A 27,500-nucleotide genomic window follows, 5' to 3' on the forward strand; every position below is an offset into this window, starting at 1 on the left:
GCATTGTGAGACTGAACCCAAGATCACAAAGCTGGTAAGCAAGCTTCTTAATCACACAGGCATGATTGTGCCTGAACTGGGCAACAGATTAGGTCCATCACCCAGGTAGGTCATGGCAGTATTTGAACTCAAAACACAAAGAGCCAGAACAGAAGCAGCAAGGCACCCTGTCTGACCTTCTTAGTTCAGGCTCGGCATAGGTTGTTTTTGTCATTTTTACTGCCCTACCCCAGCCCAAAATAAAATGTAAAGTCGACCTCAGTGTGATTTGAACTCAGAATGCAGAATTTGAAAAAAAATGCCACAAGGAATTCTGTTCCTTACTCTAACAAGTCTACCAATTCACTATTAATGGTATGGTGTAATTTTAGGGGCATTGGCTGCTATTTCTTGTAGGTTGAGCAACTTTGTTATTGAAGGTAGATGTGATCTGAGGAACATTTGGCTGCTATTTCTTGTAGGTAGTGCAATTTTCCTATTAAATGGTAGAATACGATTTCAATGACATTTGGCAGCTATTTTTTGTAGGTTAACTGATTTCATTATTAATGGTAGGGTGTGATTTGAGTGGCATTTGGCTATTTGTTGTGGAGTATGATTTGATGGACATTTGGCTGCTATTTCTTGCAGATTGAAGGATTTTTCTATCAACTGTAAGGTATGATTCGAGGGAGACTTGGCTACTATTTCTTGTAGGTGGAACAATTTTTCTATCAACCGTACAGTAAGGCTTCAGGGACATTTGGCTGTTGTTTCTTGCAAATTGAATGATTTTTTCTATCATTTGTAGTGTATGATTTGAGGGACACTTGGCCACTATTTCTTGTAGGTCGAGCAATTATATAAAAAAAAAGCTCTCCTCGTTAACCGCTGAAGAAGTGACTAACCATTATCTATGACATTCTCTCGTTAAATTAAATTAAAAAGACAGGATGCCAGCAGCAAGAAAAGAGGAGGCGGGGGCGGATGCAGAAGAAACGTATCGTTTCGATGTTGTGACATGATTGTTAATACAAAGGTTTTTTTATTCAATTACGATAATCAAAAATTAATTGGGTAAACATTAACAAACCATATATATATACATATACATATATATATATATATATATTTATATATATATATGTATATATATATGTATATATATATATATGTATATATATATGTATATATATATATATATGTACTTTTTTTTAAATGCTTTAAAAATATGAAAATTCAAGTTTTATACACCCCTGTAATCGGTTAAACTTACTGAGCCTAAAGGTAGAGTACGCTCTCTTCAAATGTTTGAACGCTGCAAGACAGGAACAAATATCACATATTTTTTTTGGTATTATTATTGTTATTATTATTATTATTATTATTATTATTCACTATATACATTTTATAATACTTTTATGTTATACCTTAGAAATTATGTAATAGATGGGTTATAAAATATTAATGATATTACTACTAATAATAATAAAGTGTGGAATTATTATTATTAGTAGTAGTAGTAGTAGTAGTAGTAGTAGCAATAGTATTTAACATAACAATTTTATACCAAGACGAGAGAGAGAGAGAGAGAGAGAGAGAGAGAGAGAGAGAGCGTAACATATTCCTTATAAAGCAAATAATAATAATAATAATAAAAGTTTCAAATTTTGGCACAAGGCCGGTAATTTTAGTAGAAAGCTGTTAGTGAATTATATCGTCCCTGGTGCTAAGCTGGACCTTATCAACCCCAAAAGGATATAAAGCTAAGTCAACATTGGTAGAATTTGACTAATAATAATAATAATAGTAATAATAATGGCATCAAATTTTGCTACAGGGGCAGCTATTTTTTGGGAGGAGGGGATAAGTCGATTACATTAACCCCAGTGTTCAACTGGTACTTATTTCATCGACCCCGAAAGAAATAAGTACCAAGTCGAACGTGGCGGAATTTGAACTCAGAATGTAGTAACAGATGAATTACCATGATTCTGCCAGCTTACCATCTTAATAATAATAATAATAATAATAATAATAATAATAATAATTATCCTTTCTACTAAAGGCACAAGGCCTGAAATTTGGGGGCAGGGAGCTTGTCGATTACATCGACCCCAGTCTTTCACTGGTACTTAATTTATCGACCCCCAAAAGGATGAAAGGCAAAGTCAAACTCAATGGAATTTGAACTCAGAACATAAGGACGGACAAACTACCGCTAAGCCTTTCACCCAGCGTGCTAACGGTTTTGCCAGCTTGCTGCTCTATTTCTACTACTACTACTAATAATAATCTTTTCTACTATAAGCACAAGGCCCGAAATTTGAGGGGAAAAGGTTAGTCAATTACAACTGGAACTTATTTTATCGACAACAAAGGGATGAAAGTCAACCCCAGTAGAATTTGAACTCAGAACGTAAATAGAGAGACAGGGACAGGTGTTCTGATGTAGAGGAGATACATGGCTACTCCGTATTATATAAGGATGGGTGGCTGTATGCGAGGCGTTGGGAGCTTATATTACGATAGAGGGATAAGAACAGATGTCTTGCTGTAGAAGAGATTTATCGTTACCTCAGCTAGAGAAAGATACGGTGAGGGGTGCACCTTCAGCGTACAAGGTGAGCACAAGACTGAGAATAAAGACAGAGAAACAGAAAGGATTGGTGGATAGGTGGAAACGCAAGAGAGTGAAAAGAGTGTTGCAGATGATAGAGAGGAGAACTGGAGAAGGATCCGACATTCTAAAGGGATATAAAAACAAGGCTAACTACATTGTCTTTCGGTACAGAAAGTTGAGGCTGCATTATACTCAAGATCAAATACTGGAGAAAATATGGTGATGCATCATCATCATCATCATATGTCCACATTCAATGCTGGCATGACAAGAGTGGTCGGGTCCAAGGATTGCACCATGCTCCAGTGTCCCCTTTGGCAGAGCTTCTATGGCCGAATCCCTTCTGAATTCCAACCACTTTTACAGCAGGGGCTGGGTGCTTTTTTCTGCATGGCACCTGCACTATTGAGGTCGCCATGCAGTTCACAGGACCACAAGCCCCAGGGGGGATGTGTGTCAGCATCATGCTAAACGATAAGGAGATTTACTACAAGAGAGAGATGGGAGGAGCAGAGCAGATTCCTGAAAAGGGATCAGCATGGCTACTCACATCCGGTACAAGGTGGGGGATGGGGGAGGGAATTGTGGAGAGGGGAGAGAATGATCGGTAGAAGCTGCAAGACACATATAATAGCAATAAAGTACCCAGGAGGCCCCACAGGGTACCAGCTGAGTAGAAGAGGGTGGGTGATTTGTAAGATTGCATGAGAAAGTGAATGAGATGTGGGCATTTAAAATATTAATTTTTTTTTTAACCCTTTAGCATTCAGATTTCTTTGTTGAAATGTTATTTAACCAATTTATTCACATTGTTTTGAAATAATCATACATCATCTTATAACTTCAAGATCTCAATGGTGTGTTTGCTTATTTTTAGGATGACATTGCCGGGTAGGTGTGAGAAGTTGAATCTGGTCAGTTTTAACAGAAAACAGGTAGACTGTTTCGGCTGGACATGATTGAATTAAATGCTAAAGGGTTAAAGACATGAAGGTATGATTTTATTACAAGGCCCAGCCTTTAGGGTGGTGGTTTGTGTGACCCTGAGGACTATGTTAGAGGAGTGCAAGCTTCTAAGACCTCCCATGCAGGACAGGTCAAAGGACAGAGGCCAGACTAATATGGACCACCTCTTCCAAGAAGGAAAATGCGTTTACATAAGTGACATCAATTCTACTTGGCAAAAAAATAAATTAGAATTACGGAAGGGCTGACGAAAATTTAAAACCACCAAGACCTAGGAAAGACCTTCCTTCAGGGCAGGAGACCAATGCCCAGACTGAGGTTGTGGCCCTGACACTAGTTCAAGACAATCCAACTGAGATGGGCAGAAAAGACAACCCAGGGTCAAAAACAGTAGGGTAAAGTTGACGACAGTCAATGTTCTACATGGTGCGAACGGCTTAACTAAGTATGGTAGGATTTGAGGGAGATTTGGCTGCTATTTCATCATCATCAATGTTACTTATGAAGAATAACATCAGCAGTTCCAATAATCCATTCACTGCATTTTTGACCCTTTCAGTATTAATCTGCCTGAGATCAGTCTTGGTTCTATGATACAAAGTCCCTATTTTTTTTCTCTTCTTTTTTTGGTAAAAGTGATCTAAATTAAAACCTTTCATCAAAATTCCACGTTAATTAACATTCCAATTATCAGGTTACTTTACTATAAGAAAAGTTATTTTCCTAAGTTCATTATTTTCAAAATTAATTGAAACAAAAACCATGTATTTCAATAGAAATATGGTAATTAAAGGGTTAAAAATTAATTCACCAATTTTGTTCATGTGCTCCCTACAATAGCCAATGCATTCCTTAATATTGCCAGTATGTCCCCTAAAACAGCCAATACATCAAAATTAGCCTCTATGAACCCAAACATAGTTGGCACAACTCTTAATGTAGTTGGAATGAATGTTCCTTAAAGCAGCCGATATGTCCCCTAGACCAGTTGGTATGTTCCCTAAAGCAGCTGATACAACCCCTAGAACAGCCAGTATATTCCCCTCAAGCAGCCGGTATGTCCCCTAGACCAGTTGGTATGTTCCCTAAAGCAGCTGATACAACCCCTAGAACAGCCAGTATATTCACCTCAAGCAGCCGGTATGTCCCCTAGACCAGTTGGTATGTTCCCTAAAGCAGCTGATACAACCCCTAGAACAGCCAGTATATTCCCCTCAAGCAGCCGGTATGTCCCCTAGACCAGTTGGTATGTTCCCTAAAGCAGCTGATACAACCCCTAGAACAGCCAGTATATTCCCCTCAAGCAGCCGGTATGTCCCCTAGACCAGTTGGTATGTTCCCTAAAGCAGCTGATACGACCCCTAGAGCAGCCAGCATATTCCCCTCAAGCAGCCGGTATGTCCCCTAAACCAGTTGATACAACCCCTAGAACAGCCAGTATATTCCTCTCAAGCAGCTTACATGACCCCTAGAACAGCCAGTATATTCCCCTCAAGCAGCCGATATGTCCCCTAGACCAGTTGGTATGTTCCCTAAAGCAGCTGATATGACCCCTAGAACAGCCAGTATGTCCCCTAGACCAATTGGTAGGTTCCTTAAAGCAGTTGATACAATCCCTAAAACAGCTGCAACATCCCCTAAAGCAGCTAGAACTCTCTTTCTCTCTAAGCAACCAATATGTTCCCTGAAGTGGTAGATATGCTCCTTAAAGTCTGCTAAAACTGCAGACAGATGTTCCCAATATGTATATAAATTATACTCACCCTGTCCCCTCTATTTTGACCCTCAAATCCACACCAAATAAGGGAGCATGGGGGAGGCAAGGTTATTGTCTGAAGTTTAGCTTTGCAGTCAGTATAGTGAAAAACAAGGTGAAAGCGAAATGCTGGGTCCAGAAAGAGAAGAGGAGAGAGAGGAGGAAGAGTAGGAGGACAAGGGGCAGCAATGGGAGACTGATTAGTTTCACCCCTGCAGTTCGGAAACGGGTGAAGGGGCCACACCATTCCATTTAGAAACATGAGAAAAAAAAAATGCGCAGTCAGGGGAGGGGTGGGGGTAGGTCGGTTAAAAGAACTTCAATGAAATATCTTACCATTGTATGGTGGTGGCGGTGGTCCAGAGGGGGGAGGTCCTGGAGGACCAGGAGGCCCCTGTTGCGGCGAAGATTGACTGGTGCGAGAGTTGCGGGAGACATACCGGCTGGATTCCCTTCTGTTTCCACTGCTACTCCCACTCGGCCCCCTCTCCGCAGGTTTGCTGTTTGGCTCTTTGGCTAAAAAATTGAAAGAGAATGTATGTAAGGGCTGCTCGCAACACATGGAATCAGAGATATCTGGCTATCTATCTATCTATCTAGCTGTCTTGTCTTTTACTGCTTTCAATCATTGACCTGCCCACCACAACAGAATTGAGATCCTTAAGACCAAAGTGCCACGGAAAGAATTGGTGTGGGTGCTGGTGCCATGTAAAAAGCACCCAGTACACTCTGTGAAGTGGTTGGCATTAGGAAGGGCATCCAGCCACAGAAACCAAGCCAAAATAGACTATGGAACCTGGTGCAGCGCCTGAACTCACCAGCGCTTGTCAAACCATCCAACCCATGCCAGCACAGAAAACAGACATAGAATAATTATATATGTATGTGTGTGTGTGTATATATATACTCTCTCTCTTTTACTCGTTTCAGTCATTTGACTGCGGCCATGCTGGAGCACCGCCTTTAGTCGAGCAAATCGACCCCAGGACTTATTCTTTGGAAGCCTAGTACTCATTCTAGTCCTGGGGTCGAGTTGCTCGACTAAAGGCGGTGCTCCAGCATGGCCACAGTCAAAAGACTGAAACAAGTAAAAGAGTTAAAAGAGTATGCCAAAACAGACAGCAAAGCATGGTGCAGTCTTCTACCTGGTTAGCTCTATGTCAAACCGTCCAACCCATACCAGCATAGAAGGCGGATGTTAATAACGATGACGATGATGACGAATGTGAATAAAATAATTAAGCATTACATATGACAAAGAAATCTAAATACTAAAAGCTTAAAAAGAAAGAAAGAAAGAACCCAATGTACTACTACCTGTTGGCGGCGGTGGTTCCCCTTTCCTGGCTTGGGCCTCAAACTGGTTTAAGGACGTTCGGTTGCAGTGGGTCACTATCGGGGTTTGACTATGGATCTTCTTCTTGGGTAATTTGTCGAAGATGATTCGAGACGATGCCTCAGAGCCAACGGCAACCACAGCAAAACTGAAACGCGCAAAAACAATGGAATGAGCGGAGGCAGTGTACATAGATACATACATAAAAGGACAAAGGGTAAAGACCCACCCCCTTCGGTCATGAATGACCATGGGATTGCACCTAGAAAGTTCCCCTCCAAGGCACAAGTCCGGTCCAGGCAAGGTTGTTTTATGGAAGACCAGCAGTCACCCATGCATACCAGCGTCCACTCTCCACACTATTATATGTACATAGGGTAAAGGGTAAAAACCCCTTCGGTCATGAATGACCATGGGATTGCACCTAGAAAGATCCCCTCCAGGGTACAAGTCTGGGCAAGGTTAATTATGGAAGACCAGCAGTTACCCATGCATACCAGCGTCCACTCTCCACACCACTGATGTTATCCAAGGCAAATAAAGTATCTTGCTCAAGAACATAACATACAGCCTGGTCCAAGAATCAAACTCACTACCTCACGATTGTGAGCCCGACGCTCTAACCACTGAGCCATGCACCTTCTCTCACACACACACCTAGGTGCAGGCATGGCTGTTTGCTTAGAAGGTTACTTCCATGTTCACTCCTACTACGTGGCACCTTGGGCAAGTGTCTTCCACTATCGTCTCCAGCTGGCTACACGACACACGACCTGTGTCTTAATATAGTGGATGGAACTTGTAGAAGGGTGAGACCCAGAAAGACATGGGACAAAGTACTGAAGGCCGATCTCAAGACACTGAGCCTTATGAAAGAGGTGACTAATGACTGGGACATCTGGCACTTTGCGACACTCAAAACCCTTCCACCACAGAAGAAGCACTGGAGTTGATGCCATGTCAAAAGCACTGGTACTGGTGCTACAAAAAAAAAAAAAGCACTGATGCCAGTGCCATGTAAAATGCACCAAGTACACTCTGTAAAGGGGTTGGCATTAGGAAGGGCATCCAGCCAGAGATACCATGCCAGAACAAGACAATGAAGCCAGACGCAGCACCTGACCGTACCGGCTCCAGTCAAACTGTCCAACCCATGCCAGCATGGAAAACGGACACTAAATGATTATAGTAGTGGTGGTGGTGGTGTGTGAGTGTGTGTGTGTGTTTGTCCCCTACCAAAAGTACTTGATAACTGTTGTTGGTTTGTTTATATCCCCATAAATTAGCTGTTTAGCAAAAGAGGCTGACAGAATAAGTAATAGACTTAAATAAATAATGGGGTCGACTAAACCCTTCAAGGGGCTGTCTCAACCACATGGTTATAGGTTCAGTCCCACTGGGTGGTACTTTGGCCAAGTGACTTCTACTACAGCATCAAGCCAACCACAGCCTTGTACATGGATTTGGTATGTTGGTGTGCTTCTGTCCCCATAACTTAGTGGTTTGGCAAAGAGACAGACAGAATAAGTATTAGGCTTTAAAAATAAGCCCTGGGGTCAAATTGTTTGACAAAAACACTTCGAGGTGGTGCTCCAGTATGGCCGCATTCGAATGACTGAAACACGTGAAAGAATAAAAGAAAAACAAAACAAAACAAACGTTACCCCTTGGATTGGCCATTGGCTCTGTTTTCATAGAATTTAATTTCTAGCAAGTCTGGGACTCCGATCGAAGCAATAATGTCCGTTAAATCTTGGTCAGTTGTCCACTGAAATAATATCAAATATTCAGGATAAATAACAACATGAATTCTTGGGTGGGATAAACACAAACAAAACAAAATACTAAATATATAATTGCAGTCGTAGCTGTATGGTAAGAAGCTGATTTCTCAATCACATTGTTCTCGGTTCAGGCCTGCTGCATGGCACCTTGAGCCAGTGCCTTCTACTGTGGCCTTGGGCTGGCCAAAACCTCGTGAATGGATTCAGAAGACAGAAACTGAAAGAAGCCCATTGTAATATATATATATATATATATACAAAGGAGATGACCAAGGACTGAGATATCTGGCGCATTGCTGTACTCAAAAAGCCCTGCCCACCACAATAGAATCGATACCAGTGCTGGTGCCACGTTAAACGCACCCACTACACTCTCGGAGTGGTTGGCATTAGGAAGGGCATCCAGCTGTAGAAACCATGCCAGCATGGAAAACAGCTTTTAAATGATGATGATGATGATGATAGTGATAGGACTTACCCAAGTGAGGTTTCCAACATACAGACTGACCCTTTTGCCAGTATAGTTTGCAGGCATTATAGGGGCCGAAGAACCGGATTTAGCGTCATGACGCAATTCTCCGTGCTGCAAAAGAAAACATACTTAGAATCATTTCAAAACAATTTTGTAGGGTGATGGAAGTTTAACCCTAACTTGTATCATGGGATCAATATGACCCCAGGCTTATTGAAAGCCCTAGAAAATCCAAACTGCTAGGTTTAATGATTCACTATTTCACCTTATTTTTATTTTTATGGTATTAGCTGTTTACCCTTATGCAATTTTGTCTCCATCATCATCATTATTATTATTATTATTATTAAGGTGGTGAGCTGGCAGAATCATTAACACACCAGGCAAAATGCTTAGCAGCATTTTGTCCTTTATGTTCTGAGTTCAAATTCCACCAAGGTCGACTTTGCCCTTCACCCTTTCAGGGTCGACAGATTAAGTGCCAATGAAACACTGGAGTCGATGTAATCGACTAAGTCTCCTCCCCAAAAATTTCAGGCCTTGTACCTAGAACAGAAAAGATTATCATTATTATTATTGTTATTATTATTATTATTATCATCATCATCATAAGGTGGCAAACTGGCAGGATTGTTAGCATGCTAGGCAAAGCCTACCTCGGCAGAATCTGAACACAGAACATAAAAAAATGGATGAACCATTCCGCATTTTGCCTGACGTTCTAACAATTCTGCCAGCTTGCCTTAATAATAATAATAATAATAATAATAATAATAATAATAATAATAATAATAATAATGCCCTGATGCAGTACCAGGCATTGGCTCTCATGGCTTCTGATCTTAAGTGATTGGAAGTGTTATCATGTACATTGTTTTGTCTTGGTATAAAAAGATGGGCTACAGCAAATATTCTGCTCAATACTACAGATTTGCTTGTCAGTTGTTTGACCTTAACCAGTTGAGCATGACCCTTAGTGGTTGACGATATGTGCATCTCTGATCATGAGCAGAAGTAGTGGGGGAGCATCATAGCCATGTGTTGAGAGGAATTCTTTGGGATTCGAATAATTCACTTCTGGAAATATGGTTGTCTTGTTCAACATCCTTAAACAACCCTTATTCAGGGACCTTTTGAGTGGGATGTGCTACCTGACCTGAAGAAAATTCTAACTGGGCCCCCACCTGCGAGGTCATGCGCTGTTTATCTTGATATGAGATCACCATGTCGCGTACATATGGTTGTGATGCATGTGTCTGGTGTACCCTTATCAGACGGGTAGTCATGATGGGTACACTGGGCTTCATATGTATATTTTACCCCAGTATCATTTTAATGGCCTGCACTGCCCTCTCACTCAATAATAATAATAATAATAGTTTCAAATTTTTACCCAAGGCCGGCAATTTTGGGGAGAGGGGATGAGTCAATTGCATCGACCCCAGTGTAACACTGGTACTTATTTCATCAACCCCGTAAAGATGAAAGGTAAAGTCGACCTCAACAGAATTTGAACTCAGAACATAAAGACAGACTACATCCCGCTACTTAATAATAATAGTAATAATAGTAATAATAATAATAGTAATAATAATAATAGTAATAATAGTAATAATAATAATAATGATAATAATAATAATAATAATGATAATAATAATAATAATGATAATAATAATAACAATGATAATAATAATAACAATGATAATAATAATAACAATGATAATAATAATAACAATGATAATAATAATAACAATGATAATAATAATAATAATAATAATAATAATAATAATAATAATAATAATAATAATAATTCCTAGTATAGGCACAAGGCCTGAAATTTGGGGGAGGGGTATAGCCGATTACATCGACCCCAGTTCTCACCTGGTACTTAATTCATCGACCCCGAAAGGATGAAAGGTAAAGTCAACCTTGGCGGAACTTGAACTCAGAACGTACCAACAAGCAAAATACTGCTAAGCATCTTGTCCAGCGTGCTAACGATTCTGCCAAGTCACTGCCTAACTAATACTAGTAATAATAATAATAATAATAATAATTTTGGCACAGGGCCACCATGTCAAAACCAGGACACACTAACACATACAATAGGCATACACATATATAGCACACACACATCGTGGTCATCCATACAAACAGGCATGTCCTCTGCAACCGTAACCCCCACTTCCCCCTCACATACAAAATTCATAAGGGTCAGTTCCCAGATTTCTAGGCATGTATATTCCCACTTGGACGGGATGCCAGTCGGTCGCAGGATTACTTGTTTTTTCCAGCTGAGTGGACCGGGGCAATATGAAATAAAGTGTTTTGCTCAAGAACACAACCACATCACCTGGTCCAGGAATTGAAACTACAATCTTACGACCATCAGTCGATTACCCTAACAACTGAGTCATGCGCCTCCAATAAAAAAGATTAAATTACCTTCTCGGGTCATACCGATTCATAAGGGCCGGTTTCCTGATTTCATGGTATTATATTCCCCACCTGGATGGGATGCTGGGCCATCCCAGGGATACTCATTTTTGCCAGCTGAGGGGACTGCAGCAACGTGAAATGAAGTGTTTTGTTCAGGGACACGATGCATCGCCCGATCCAGGAATCGAATGAGGGGATTGGAGCAACGTGAAATGAAGTGTTTTGTTCAGGGACACGATGCATCGCCCGATCCAGGAATCGAAACCACAATCTTACAATCAAGAGTCCAACAGCCTAACCACTAAGCCACGAACCCAAAGACCATCATAGTTTGGGGGAACTTGGTTTCTATGATTTACTTGTCACGTCTTATAGCTTTTACACTAAGCCACACACAATAAATACACACACACATACACATCCACAAGTATATATAAACACGCACACATATATAATAAATGAACCGAAGAGACACAACTGGTGGACCTCATGGAATGTGTGTGCCTGGGTTTATGTGGTAGGACTTCAAGTGTGTCTGTGTGTCTCTCTCCCTGTCTACTTACTCTGTTCCTGGCAAAATACACGGAAGAAGCGCGGTCGTGATCTCGCGTGTCCTGGGAAGATTCAGGGTCGACGCCGTGGGAATAGAGCTGTGCAGAGGGCGAGAGAGAGAGAGAGAGTAGAGATAGAGAGAGAGAAGATAATAATAAGATGTGTAGAAGGAAACATGGATGGACAGAACATCTACTACTACTACTACTACTACTGCGATTACTAAAAGAACAACATCAAAAGCCAAAGATACAATAAGCATGATAATGGATTGAAAAGGGAGACGTAGCGAGCGAGGAGGAGGACAAGAAGACAAGGCACAGATGCTGTTGAATATTGACGACGAGGATGACGATGACGAGATTGTAGGAGACAACAATGACATGGATGACAACAACAACAATAGTAAGTGTGTAATGGGGAATAAAAAATGGTCTAGATTTGACTAATGAAAAATGCAGTCTAACCCTTTAGTCTTTAAAACCAGCCAAAATACTCGACCTGTCTTATGCTTTGAATTAATCAGATCGGGCCCCTTGCACCTATCCTAAAATGTCCTTCTATGAATAAATTATCACATAATTGAAGTTTTGAAGCTATCAGACAATGCATGATTAATTCAAAATATTGCAATATAAACATTGCATTTTGATGGAGTAATCTGGATGATACAGGGTTAAATGTACCCCAGTATATCACTGCTACTTTATTTTATTAACCCTAGAAGGACAAAAAGTAAAGTTAGTTTTAATCATCATCATCATCGTTTAACGTCCGCTTTCCATGCTAGCATGGGTTGGACGATTTGACTGAGGACTGGTGGAGCCCGAAGGCTACACCAGGCTCCAATCTGATTTGGCAAAGTTTCTACAGCTTGATGCCCTTCCTAACACCAACCACTCCGAGAGTGTAGTGGGTGCTTTTATGTGTCACCCGCACGAAGGCCAGTCAGGCGATACTGGCAACGGCCACGCTCAAAATGGTGTATTTTATGTGCCACCCGCACAAGAGGCCAATCTTCTATTAAAATTCCATTCACATCTAGTTTTATAATATTAACCCTTTAGCATGTAAGCTGGCCATGTCCAGTCCAAATATTCTTGTTTTATGCTCAAACTGGCCAGATCTAGCCTCTCACACCTACCCTACAATGTCATTCTAAAAATAAACAGTCACATCATTGAAATCTTGAAGCTATGAGAAAATACATGATTATTTGAAAACACTGTGAATAAATAAGCATTACATTTCATTAAGTAATCTGAATGCTAAAGGGTTAAAAAATATAATTAATATAATTTTAACCCCACCACTAAAATTGATGACCTGGTGCCAAAATTTGAAGCCATTTTAATTATTACTATTATTATTAGAAACAAAAATATTAAGGGAGCAAAGCTTATTAGGAAAGCTTGGAGAGTTTGTGGACAGATGAGGGAATCTGATGCTGCTCGAAGGGGGTATGGAACCAGCATGATGCAGCAGGGGAAACCAGCATATGCTGTCAGGCCCCACTGCTAATATTGAGGGTTGCGTTCTATGCCTTGACCCAAGCATAGAATAGGGCTCGCCTCTTTGAGCTGGGAAATGAATGGAATGTGTGGTGTATGACTTGTTGTGGCTACCCCCTCCTTAAAAAAAATGGGGAATAGGCCTGGGTATATAAAAGAATTATTAAGGTGGCAAGTTGGCAGAATTGTTACCATGCCAGCCAAAATGCATAGCAGCATTTCAACCGTCTCTACATTCTAGGTTCAAATTCCACTGCAATCTGATTTGTCTTTCATTCTTTTGGGGTTGATGAAGTAAGTGTCCTTTGTTTCCCATCTTCTGTGAAAATCTGTTTGACTGTTTTGCTGGATGGGTGACGTCAGTGTGCACACATGACAGAGTGTGAATAATTTAAGACGAAATCTGGGTATAATCTCTCCCTCGAACTTGATGGTCTTGTGCCAAAATTTGAAATCATGATTAAACTGGTGTTTATAACATAAATTAATACGAAATTTTGATGGGGGGTGTTAATTTAGATCACTCTAACCCTTTGGTTACTATATTTCTACTGAAATATCTTAACCTTGTTTCAATTATTTCTTTGAAATAAAGAATTAAATAAAATAACTTTATCCTTATTCAGCTGGTGTTTGGAACATAAATTAACATGATATTTCGACGGAAGATTTTAATTTAGATCACTTCAACCCTTTTGTTACCATAGTTCTGCTAAAATATGCTGCCTTTGTTTTAATTAATTTTCGGAAATAACAAAGAATTTACTAAAATAACTTCATTATTAAGTTTACATTTGGAACATAAATTAAAAAATTTTGATGATGGAAGGTCTTAACTTAGATCACTTCAAAACAGGGAAGTTTGTATCACCAGACCAGGGGGTGCTCTTGGGGCAGACTGGTATCAAAAAGGGTTAAACCCCACCGAAATCTCAATCAAATAGAAAATTAACTAAAAATAACATTAGCAGTGGATGAGTACTCGTTAACAAATTAATCGAGAAAAAATTAACACCTATCAAAGACGAAGACATGCTACAAAACATGACAACAACAGCAATAGACAAACTATACATCAACGTACATCCATGTCGTCCTGAGAGGCTGGTGCTGTGATGACGTCATCATATAAATCGCTATCGTGGTTATAATCAGCATCCTGCAACAACAAATGGAATAATTTCGTTTCAACGGTAACCCGGTTTGCTTTCAAATATAATTCAACTGCAGAAATACTGGGTAAATTACCCTTACAAAGCAGAAAAATCTCTCAAAAGCCATGGGACTCAAACCGACATCCCTCAAGACAACAGCAAGCAGTTTAGCTTAATGGTAAAGCACTCCAGCAGTTTCTCAAGGGATGTGGGTTCAAGTTCCATAACCATTTGCTGACCAAATTTTCCAGTCTCTAAGGGTAATTTTTACCCAATATTTCTCTCACTCTTACTTCCTGTTTCTGTTGTGCCTGTAATTCAAAGGGTCAGCCTTGTCACGCAGAATATCCCAGAGAACTACATTAAGGGTACACGCGTCTGTGGAGTGCTCAGCCACTTGCATGTTAATTTCATGAGCAGGCTGTTCCGTTGATCGGATCAACTGGAACCCTCGACGTCGTAAGCGACGGAGTGCTAACAACAATATATGAGAGAGAGAGAAAGTAAGAGAGGGAGATATGTGGGTGTGTTTGTGTGTGCATATGTATCTGTTTCCTGTTTCTGAAGAAGAGCATCTGCTCGAAAAATAAAACCACCTTTCTTTCCTTCCCTGAGAGTCTGCTAATACTTTAGAAGTACCACGTCCTCGTGTTGTTGTTTTTTTGTGCTTGTTCTTTGTTTTTGGGGATTTATTATTTTATATTATATATATATATATATATATATATATATATACATATGTACACACACACACACATGCCTGCATTAACACACTCAATGAAACATAACCACAAAAGCAGACTGAAAGCTGAGTGCAAGCAGACACCCAGAACAGCTGGCTGACAAACACACCCAGTCAAATGATTTGACAGAGGCAAAAAAACAGTCACATGACAAACAACCAAGAGTTAATTATGGTTGGCGAGGATGTAAACAGGTATGGAGTGGGTGAGAGACACCTCATAGTAGCAGGTGTCTGCCGCAAACATGCAGCACTGTGTGGAAATCTAGTGGGGGATGCAGACAGATCTAATCACACCCAGGTGTTTGCATGTCTACACATTTATTTAGAACGATCAGTGTTACACACATACATACACACACACCCACAGGTGGCTGTTAGAGCAACCAGGAAGCAAAAGTACATTGAGTTCAGAAATACACAAACACACGCCCATACATAAACACATACATGCAAATACACACATACATACATACAAACACACACATACATACATTTTTTTCACCAGGAAGAGAAAACAGTTGTACTGCATTATACCTTAGGCAACTACCTTCTAATAAAACCTCAGTCCAACCAGAGCCTCTTCAGAAGAATTAGGAAATGGAAACTGAAAGAAGCCTCTCACACGTATGTCTACAGATCTTTTACTTGTTTCAGTCATTGGACCGCAGCCATGCTGGGGCACCGACTTGGAGGGTTTATTTGACCAAATCAATCCCAGTCCTTTCTTTTGTTTTTTTAGTCTATTACCTATTCTCTCAGTCTCCTTTGCTGAACTGCTAAGTTAACAGTAGTAGTATGGGGGCATGTGCTGTAACAGCATCCCCCATTTGTCGGTGATTGCCCACCACTCCTAGCGGATGACATCTTTGTACCACTCAGGTGACAACCTTCCAGTCCATGGGTCTGTTTTGAGTAGTCATTGTCGGGAAGGGTTTTACAAGGTCAGAGTGCAAATCCTAGCCTTAACCTCTTTTAGTTGCTCCCATCCTTACAACAATGTTTGAGCATTCAGCTTTTTGCTGAAAAACCTGCACAAATGCTATGTTTATAGTGATCAAATGTCATGTCGCGCATTAGCTCACTCTGTCCATCAAATTAACATTATCTGAATAGGTGCAGTGTACCACGTGTCAGGTGTCAAAGTGACCACAGAGCAATGAGACGAGGAGTTTTGCTCAAGAACACAACGCGCTACCTGGTCTAGAAATTGAAACCACGAATGAAATTGCAATTGAAACACTAAGCTGTATGCCTAACCAGTAAGCCATGTGCCCTCATATATACACACATAGATTTACACGCAAGTATATGCAATTCATATACACAGAAAAACACACATGCATACACACTCACCCACATTGGCTAATTCTTTTCTTGCAACAGACAAATCTCATTCTAGACATCTAGAACAATTCTGGGTATGTAGTTTTTATTCATGAGGACTTTCATATATATTTCATTCACACAAAACACAATTCTTATGCAGTCATTTCATTAAGAACCTGTTTGCTGTTATCAACATCTCCTTTCAACGACAGATCATGCCACGTGTACACACACTTTGCAGTAGAACCTCTTGAAATATAATAAATATGGGTGCAGCCCAATAATTGAACAGAGAAGTTAAAGCAATACAAAATAACAGGAATTTTCTGAGGGTTGATCCCTTGCAGTATCTCGTGAATGGATTGTGGGGCAAGTTGGGGGGCACCATCTTTGACCCTTCAGCAGTTAAAGGGACTATATCTGACCTACTAATCCCTGATTGTAATCCCATGGATTACTTACGGTGTGCAGCTGAAAAAGACACCCAACCGTTCTGCCTGCAACAACAGGGCTGAGCTGGTGGCCAAGATCAGGCAGGTGTCAAAGATCTTTTCCAGAGATACACTGAGGAATGCTATTCCGGGTTCTGGAGTCATCTTGAGGACATAGTGGAAGCTGAAGATGGCTGCTTTGGGTAACTTATCTCAATGCTATTCCGGGTTCTGGAGCCATCTTGAGGACATAGTGGAAGCTGAAGATGGCTGCTTTGGGTAAATTATCTCAATGCTATTCCGGGTTCTGGAGCCATCTTGAGGACATAGTGGAAGCTGAAGATGGCTGCTTTGGGTAAATTATCTCCCAGCCATAATCTAGTTGAGATTTTTTTCAGTTTTTAAAATACATTTCTTCTTGAATGCGATATTGTGTTTGGATTTCCTCAAATTTAGCATTTAGCCCAAATACCCTGTATGAACATATTACACAGACACATATAGCTATATATACATACATATTCACACACAATATAACTATACACACGGCGCAGGAGTGGCTGTGTGGTAAGTAGCTTGCTTACCAACCACATGGTTCCGGGTTCATTCCCACTGCGTGGCACCTTGGGCAAGTGTCCTACTATAGCCTCGGGCCGACCAAAGCCTTGTGAGTGGATTTGGTAGACGGAAACTGAAAGAAGCCCGTCGTATATATGTATATATATGTGTGTGTTTGTGTTTGTGTGTCTATGTTTGTCCCCCACCACCGCTTGACAACCATTCTGGTGTGTTTACGTCCCCGTAACTTAGCGGTTCGGCAAAAAGAGACCGATAGAATAAGTACTAGGCCTACAAAGAATAAGTCCTGGGATCGATTTGCTCGACTAAAGGCGGTGCTCCAGCATGGCCGCAGTCAAATGACTGAAACAAGTAAAAAAGAGAGTATATACACAAGCACACTGCTGTCTACATACACGCACACATGCACGTATACTGCTGTCTACATACACACACAGTTGTAATTGTGTGTGTGTGTGTGTGTGTATATATGAGGTTACACTGGATCTCTCGTCCATAAAGGGTTTGGCCTAACGGCGTATCGTCACACCCTAAACCCGTTGGCATAAGATCTAGTGCTCATTCTCCGGATTTGTTTTCTACAAACGATATATATATGTGTATATATAGAGAGAGAGGTTCATGCTGTTTATATACATATATACTATATATATATATAAGCCTATATATGTATACACTTTTTCTTTCACATTGCTTCTACGCGCACTGGCTTCGTTTATTCACGTGTATATACACACATATCTATACATACATACATACACGTACATATAAAATTCTTGTTTCACTCTCTGCTTCGTTACAAACTTACACGCATACACTTCGTTTCACGCTGCCTATAGATATAATCGCTTCATATATCTGTGTATATATATATATATATATACATATATACACGCACACAGCAATAAATGGACGTTTTCAAACAACGACAAAGCCATAATTTATAACAACGTACTCTCTGAAAAATTTGAAGTAGAAGGAAACGGATCTTAATACAAAATTCATTGTTTTGGGGGGGTTTATTTTACTATTTGATATGTGTGTGTGTGTGTTCAGTTATGATAAAATCAATTTTAAATTAGTTTTATGGGTCACTCTATATTTTTGTAAAGTACAAATTTAAACATATCTATATAAACACACATGCATGCATACACACAAACATACATAAACACGCACACACACATATATACTCTTTTACTTGTTTCAATCATTTGACTGCGGCCATGCTGGAGCACCGCCTTTAGTCGATCAAATCGACCTCAGGACTTATTTTTTGTCAGCCTAGTACTTATTCTATCGGTCTCGTTTTGCCGAACCGCTAAGTTACGGGGACGTAAACACACCAGCATCGGTTGTCAAGTAATGCTAGGGGGACAAACACAGACACACAAACATACACATATATATATATATATATATATATATATACATATATACTACGGGCTTCTTTCAGTTTCCGTCTAGCAAATCCACTCACAAGGCTTTGGTCGGCCCGAGGCTATAGTAGAAGACACTTGCCCAAGGTGCCACGCAGTGGGACTGAACCCAGAACCATGTGGTTTGTAAGCAAGCTACGCCTATATATATATATATATATATATATATATAAGAATATTTCGAGAAAGCTAAATCGTGCATATAAATTTTTGGAGAAAGTTCATGTGTACAGATCAAGCAAGTATATATAGAGCAAGTTGCGCGCAGTGTAAGCCAATTACAATATATATATATGTGTGTGTGTGTGTGTGTATCAACATACACACACACGTTACTTTGTCTATGCACATTCAGTGTTATAGATACACGAAGCGTGTATGTATATTTACATACGTGTGTACGTATATATATATATATATATATATATATATATATATATATATATATATATATATATATATATATATATATATGCGTGTTGTATAAAGAGGAAAATCGGTGTATACATATTAAATCATATATATATATATATATATAAATCGAAGTGTGTATATACAAATATAGACGATCTTTCAAATATAGATATTAGAACAATGCATTCATACAAGTATACATCCGTGTGTGTGTGTGTGTGCATATATATAAATATATATGTATATATATAATTATTAATAAAAATCTGTAAATGTACAACCATCCAGATTTCTGAGTACCTTAATTTTTTTTCTATGATATAATTCCTGTACATCACCTCCAAACCTTCCAATGTATATATATATATATATATATATATATATATATATATATATATATAGCATGTTGTGTATAGTTTGTATAATGCGTGTAAACGAAAGAATAAGGAAGTGTGTAGATTTTACCCATTAATCGAACAAACACAAAATGTGTGAATATAACTGTATACATATATCCATTTTTTGGTAAATACAAATTCCTATTTTGTATTGTATGTATGCATTCATGTTTATATATATATATATATATATATATATATATACATATATATATATATATATAAAGCAAGTTGCGCGTAGCGTAAGTACATGCATATATATTTTAAAGAATAGGGGAAAAAATGAGTGTATAGATTGTGCCAGTTAATCACGCATATAAATACATACGAGCCAAGTCAGTATATGTATAATTAAATATAATCATATACACACACACATACATTGCTATATATATATATACACACACATACATTGCTATATATATATATACACACACATACATTGCTATATATACACACACACACACACATTGCTAAAGTGCATTTATTATACATATATATATATATATACACAAAGTTGCGTGCAGGATGTATATAGAGATGCTAGGAAAATATTCTAGATACGGTTACGGAGACATATATTAAGCAGAAGAATAAAATACGGTGTGTATTTATGTCCATTGAGGGTTACATATTAATAAATACGCGAAGCAAGTGTGTGATTAGAGAGTCAAGATGGCGTATGAGGCCGGCAGTGCGCCATCATAGGTCCTCTATTTTTCATTAATTAACCTCATTTACAGACACATTTCACCAAACAAACACGAAATACAATTAGTATTTAGTGTACAATCACTCACTAGTGACATCTCCATCGAAAGGAAGCGCCCTACCTGGTTGAAATCCTCCTCCAAGTTGTCGTAAAGATCAATATCGACTCCTTCAGCCATTTTCCCTCTCTTTTTGTTTGTTTTTGTTTTATTTACTGTTTTAGGTTTTGTTTTTTTTGTTCTTTTTTTATTTTTTATTTATTTATCTTATTGTGTTCGTTTGTCATTTTTATTTGGGTCTCCGAGAAGCGACATCTAGGTTTAGGAGAGAGAAAGTGAGAGAGTTGCAGGAGTGAGAAATAAATAAAAAAAAAAGTAGTAAGACAACAAAGTGAGTGAGTTGTAGAAAGAGTAGGCTTGTAATACAACGGAAGAAAAGTATAGCAATTAGAGAGAGGAGGAGTCAGAAAGAGAAACAGAGTGTAAGTAATAGAAACTAGTGAGTGACATTTAGAAAGAGTAAAAGTAAAACGGAGTGAAAAAGAGAATGTGAGGGAGCTAAGGGAAGACAACTCGCTACTCAGAATCTTCGTTCTTTGTCTTCTCCTCTCTTTACTGCCTCCTCCTCCTCTACTTCATTATTCTTTTACTCTCTTTATTTCCTCCTCCTCTTACTTTCTTATTCGTTTATCTCTCGTTCCTCCTCCTCCACCTCCTCTTAAATTCTAATTCTATTTCTTCTATCCCTCTTTCTCCTCTCCTCTTCTAAATTTCCCTCCTCCTCCCTGTATTTATTATTCTGTCTTCACTCGCTCCTACTTCTCACTCTCTTTACCTCCACTTCCTCTTACTTCTCTTTCTTCTTTCTCTCCTTCTCCCCTCCTGTGTTGTCCTCTTTATATTTCTTACGTCTTTCTCCTTCTCCTCCTCCGCTTCCCCTTTCATTACAAACAAAGCAAACAGAAGGTCGTTCGCTGTCACGCCGTCTGTTGGTGAAACAAAGAAATTACGAGCTGTACAGTAACTGACAACTCTTTTGCCTTACACAACCTTTACATGGTCGCTCAACATACTAGAAATAGTAGCTAAATCTGCATCAAATCACAGAGTTTATCATTTGAAATGAAGGAAACGACACACCAGACTACATTTTTACATATAGAAAGATTTGGCAATAAAATAAATCACCAAATCGATGTCATTTCTCTCAACAAAGAAATTCTCTATAAATAAAATATAATTATTTAATTTAATTTCATGTTTACGTAATTATAAAATTTATATTAATAATGTTTAAGGTGGAGAGCTGGTAGAGTCGTTACCGCGGCGGCCAAATGCTGTCTTTATGCTCTGAGTACTAATTCCGCCGAGGTCTATCTCACCTTCCATCTTCTCGGGGCCGATAAGATAGATAACAGTCAAGAACTGGGGTTCCATGTGATTGACAAGCACCCGCCCCGGTGATCTTTCGGTACGAGTTCCTAAATATCGACCTTTTCCGTAAAAAGTGTCTTCAGCGATCTTTACCAAAGATCGGCCTTTTCCGTAACACCCGGTGTTGGGGTTAGGGTTTCAGTGTCAGGGTTACGGTTAGGGAGGGAATTCCCTAACGCAAACCCTAACCGTAAACCTAACCCAAACCCTAACCCTAAACCTTTCAAAATAAATCGCTCTCTCTGTATGTCTTTCGCTGTTATGACATCGTTTCCCTGTTTCTCTTCAACACTTTTTACGGAAAAGATCGCCATTTAATAGAATTTAATGTATATATTTTCCGTTATTTTTCAAATTCGATGTAAAATCCACCCGTGACCATTCCTGATCCAGTCAGATCTGTGAGCAAAGATGCTCCAGCTTTGTCCACCCTGTCTTTTATTGAGACATAGTGTATCTAGGACTACATTATCTAATGTATAGTACTGTAGTTAGTATTAGCGGCTATAGTTGCTGTTGTTGTTAACCCCTGGTCAGTAGGGTACCAAACATTGGGATATTTTAATGAAATGCTTTCATCAGAAGAGATCACTGGTGATTGTAAGGACCAACATTTGGAGCAATTAGAAGGGCCATATTTAGTGTTATTTGTGATTAACCCTTTAACTGTAAAATAAAATTTCAAAGTTATTCCAGTAATGGTGTTAAGTATCTTATCAAAAAATTGAACTGGTATTTTCTGCAAGCCATGTTGCTTCATTAGGCGTGACATATTTTAACAGAGAACAGATTCCAACAAGACATTCCTCAACAAAAGATAGATTGGTATATATATAAAACTGCTTTCTGCAGTTAAGGGTAAAAGAATTTTGAACGGGTATATCTGATTTCCACAGAAAAACGGTCAAACACCCACACAAATATCTTTGACCACATTACAATAAGTCTTTACATACTTGAGATAGTCCTGAATTTACACACATACACACACACACACACACACACACATATATCCTAGATCAAAATGCAAGACAGTTTCAAACATGACATTCCTCAAAAAATAATAAATTTGTTACGATAAAATACACTGAAATCCATTTGAGATTTTTGATAAAAAAATTTTTCATAAACAAAAATAAAATGTTGATATAACTACAAACAACAAACAATTAATATAGTTTGGAAATTATTCTTTTTTACTCTAGGAACCAGGCCTAAAATTTGGGGGGAGAAGGCCAGTCAATTAGATCAACCCCAGTACACAACTGGTACTTAATTTATCAACCCAAAAAGGGTTGACCTCGGTGGAATTTGAACTCAGAATGTAAAAACAGATGAAATACCGCCAAGCATTTCACCTGGCGTGCTAACATTTCTGCCAGCTTGCTGCCTTATAGTTTGGAAATTATTGTTCTTGGACTGGTGTTGGCAGGTCATTGTGTGTTGCTGTTGCTGTTTGTCCATTGTTTTTGGGTGGTCACAGTGCTTTAGTCAGCTGCTGCCTCCGGCATCCAGACTGATGTCTTCTGTTCACTGTCTGCTGGTAGTGGCTCAGATGTGCTGAATCTATAGAGGTGGTTTGGCTCGGAAAGATGCACACCAAAAATGAAATTACTGTTGGAGCCAGTTCCACATGAAGTCTTAACTGATCAGATTTTTCGGATGACATAGATAAAATCTCAGTGAATTGCGACCATATAGAGGCATAGGTGTGGCTGTGTGGAAAGAAGCTTGCTTCCTCAGCCACATGCTTTTCAGTTCAGTGCCACTGCATGGCACCTTGAGCAAGTGTCTTCTACTCTAGCCTTGGGCCCACCAAAGCCTTGTGAGTGGATTTCGTAGACAGAAACTGAAAGAAGCCCGTCATATATATATATGTATGTACATATCTATGTGTGTGTGTCTTTGTGTCTGTGTTTGTTCTCCACCACTGCTTAACAAATGGTATTGGTGTATTTATATATATATATATATATATATAGTTTTAGGGAAAAGAACCAAGGTTCATGAACCCATCAATGAAAATCCACTGTCACATATAGAAAAATTAATTAGTAAAAGCACAATAAATGAGTATAATATAATACAAAGTAAATATCATACGATAATGATAATGATAATATCTTTTATACTGTGAAACTTAATTTAATTTTAATTTTTAATAAATTGAATTTAATTGAGTTTTTACCTGTAAATTTGGATTTTTATCCCTAATATCATATATATATATATTTATATATATATATATATATATATATATATATATATATATATATATATAATTATAGTTAAGGGATTAGCAACAGTTGCTTCACCACATACCGAAGTTCAGAAATAGCTGATCCCTTAACTATGTTTATAAATTTATAAGAACTTTTAAATAAGTTCTTCACCGATAATGGTGTCTACATACCGAAGTGCTTGGTAAAAATTATTAATCATTAATTTGTTAATAAATTAATATTCCTTTACCCTTTTATTTGTATATATATATATATATATATATATATATATATATATATATATATATATATATATATATATATATACATATATACATATATATATATATATATATACATATATACATATATACATATATATATATATATATATATATATATATATATATATACACATAACAATTGATGGACAGGTGTCAATTCATTACACCTATTTCTAATTAATTTTCTAATTGATAAATGAGTACATTACATCATTATGACATCATTATAAAAAAACATTTTCTTCAGATGAATATCTGAATTTTACAATCGAGGACATTTTAAATGATTTAAAATCAATGGCACCTAACCAGGTGCCTCAACTTTAAGTACGTCATTCAACTAAATCTTGTTATATCATATATAGATGTGTAATCTTACAATGCAGCTGTGTGTAAGTAAAATGTACCGACAAATAATAGCAAATAATTGAGGGAGGGGCAAGGAAGTGGAGAAGCATAAATCTAAATGGGAACACAGACTTCTGTATATGTGTATGTGTGTGTGTGTGTGCGTGTACAGATATATGTACATATGTGTGTGGGTATATGCATGTGTGTGTGTGTCTGCATACATGAATGTATGTGTGAGTGTGAGTGTCACACATGTATATGTAGATGTGTGCATGTGCCTGCATGTGTGCGTGTGTGCCTGTGTGGTTAGGAAGTCATATGTAGGTGTGAGCGTGTGTATGTGTGTATGTATATTTATATCTGTGTGAAGGAGTGTAAATATATATATATATATATATATATATATATATATATATATATATATATGCGAGTAAAAATAAATACAAAAAAGGTGGGGTTTTTTGTATGATTGTGTATAGAGGAATATATTATTTAGTTTAAAAGAGTTCCAACACTCTGTTTTTTATGTTTTATTTATATTCCTGCAGAACCAATGTGGAGTATAGAATATGGAATATACAATATATAATATGATATACAATATACAATATAAAATAAAATAACATAAAAATGGATGGCACCATGAAAGAAAGTATTGAATGTAGATGAAATATTGAGTGTTCAATATAAAGGATCAAATATATAAATATATAAATATAAATATATAAAGGCGACTCGAGTTTCAGGGCTATTTCCCTTCGTCATGGCCGGTATGACATTATATATATATATAATACAAATAATAAATGAGTAAATGATATATATATATACATATACATATATATATATACATGGTGGTTGTCTACTCCTTAAACAGAGTTTGACCACCTCCTGCACCTACACCTTAGCCCTTTCATGGCGTCTGATGTGGCTTTTTAAACCAGACAGTGTTTTGAAAAAACACCCACACAGATTGCACCTCTGATTTGCACTACCAATACCTGCAAGTAAGTTCTGCTCATTGTGGATCCTAACATGTCTTTTAAGACCCCCATTGGATTTGCAAACCCTTTGGCACACACCACATTCAAACGTGTGCACAGACATATAATCAGAATAGCTGGATGAGGTTTGTTTTCCATGGGTTCGCAGGTGAGATTTGAGGCCAGCCAAGGACAGACATGGTCTGTCACAGACTGTGCACACAAAAAGGGTTGGATAATTATATATATATACACTTATAGACAAGTGTGCGAGTAGGTGTAAGTGTGTGAGAGCGTATATATGAATGTGTGTAGGATATATGTGTGTGTATGTATATGTATGTACACAAAACTGTTTGAATAAGTATTTGTTTTCTTAGTCAAACAAATAAATTTGTTTTCTTTTTCCTTTCTTTTCTTCTATTTTCTTTTTTCTTCTAAGCAGTTATGAAAGCAAAAACTGATTAAGGTCATTTTATCGAAACAGGAATGCGAAATTTCCACATTCATATTTGAATTTTGGGATCTTTTTTAAAACGGCGGCCACATTTTTCATTAACGAAACACTTTGAAACTTGGAACACTGGTAGAATGTGTCATATAAAACATCTTTTTCTCTTAGTCTTCTTAAAAAAAAAAGAAATCCATAAATTATTCCATGTTAAAGTTGTCGTATTTCTGTAATTTCAACCAATCACTGACGTCCATTCAGCCGATATACATTAAGTGCCGACTACATAAACAAACGATTCTGAAACAATTAACCCTAACCCTAACCCTCTAACCCTAACCCTAGGGTTAGGGTTAGGGTTAAAGCAAATTTAAAATGAAAAAAGCAAATAAAACGAAGGTATGGAGATTAAATACGCTTTACATCGCTTAATCAGCCAAAGGAGTAAAGATAAACAACTGAATACTTGTCAGTGATTGGTTGAAATTATCGAAATAAGACAATTTTTTACATGAAATAAATTCGAATACAAAAATATTCTTCTGTTCTATAACACAAAATAGATAAGTATACGAAGTTTGAAAGTCTTTCCGTACCAAAAACACTACGTAAAACATTAATGAAAAATGTGGCCCCCGTTTTAAAAAAGATCCGAATTTTGTGTTTCTGCAGTCTCGTTTGCATTTCATACATTCCCCAACTAGACAGACATATAACAAGATGGCAGCCAACACCCAAGATCTTTAGTGAGACACAACTTTATCTAGGGATGTACCTGATGAGACGCAGACTGCAAAATGGATGCAGCACAATATGCTGAACAGAGTCCCAGACATAAGGGACAATATATGGCTCAGTGGTTAGGGCATTGGGCTATATATACAGGGTGTCCACAAAGTCTGGGTACATGGAGTAAATAAAATCATAACAGAAACAATTAAATATAAGAAATAATAATTTCTTGAAGTATGTGTTAATCCCCATGTGGGTACATGGAGTAAATAAAATAACATAAACGATTAAATATAAAAAAAATAATAATTTCTTAAAGTATGTGTTAATCCCCATGTACCCGGACTTTGTGGACACCCTGTGTGTGTATATATACATATATATATATATATATATGCAGGTGGCACGTAAAAAAATACCATTTGACCG

At 38.0% G+C, this 27,500-nt stretch overlaps 2 protein-coding genes across 51 annotated transcripts in view; one reads left to right on the forward strand and one right to left on the reverse strand.

Annotated features, from left to right (window-relative positions):
• Positions 1 to 20,813, reverse strand: part of LOC106876145 (cleavage and polyadenylation specificity factor subunit 6) — a 70,838-nt gene extending 50,025 nt beyond the window's left edge. For 14 of the 50 annotated variants that reach the window (XM_089345023.1, XM_089345024.1, XM_089345020.1 and 11 more), the window contains exons 1-8: positions 20,738 to 20,813; positions 14,503 to 14,577; positions 11,919 to 12,005; positions 8,923 to 9,027; positions 8,325 to 8,428; positions 6,642 to 6,808; positions 5,661 to 5,840; positions 1,256 to 1,297 (exon numbers count right to left, since the gene is read on the reverse strand). In XM_089345023.1, the coding sequence (XP_089201149.1) occupies positions 1,256 to 1,297; positions 5,661 to 5,840; positions 6,642 to 6,808; positions 8,325 to 8,428; positions 8,923 to 9,027; positions 11,919 to 12,005; positions 14,503 to 14,577; positions 20,738 to 20,794 (817 nt within the window). In that variant the 5' untranslated portion in view covers positions 20,795 to 20,813. Of the gene's footprint in view, positions 1 to 1,255; positions 1,298 to 5,660; positions 5,841 to 6,641; positions 6,809 to 8,324; positions 8,429 to 8,922; positions 9,028 to 11,918; positions 12,006 to 14,502; positions 14,578 to 20,704 lie in introns of all 50 variants that reach the window. The other 36 variants (XM_089345032.1, XM_089345033.1, XM_089345029.1 and 33 more) reach the window with 7 other exon arrangements.
• The window catches only part of LOC106875650 (bifunctional 3'-phosphoadenosine 5'-phosphosulfate synthase), an 83,175-nt gene continuing 71,531 nt past the window's right edge, over positions 15,857 to 27,500 (forward strand). Inside the window, exon 1 of the mRNA XM_089345057.1 lies at positions 15,857 to 15,941. Within this exon, the coding sequence (XP_089201183.1) occupies positions 15,915 to 15,941 (27 nt within the window). The 5' untranslated portion in view covers positions 15,857 to 15,914. The remainder of the gene's footprint in view (positions 15,942 to 27,500) is intronic.

Source organism: Octopus bimaculoides, chromosome 29 (genome assembly GCF_046866305.1).
Source record: "Octopus bimaculoides isolate indiv1 chromosome 29, ASM4686630v1, whole genome shotgun sequence".
Classification (NCBI taxonomy): Eukaryota; Metazoa; Mollusca; class Cephalopoda; order Octopoda; family Octopodidae; genus Octopus; species Octopus bimaculoides.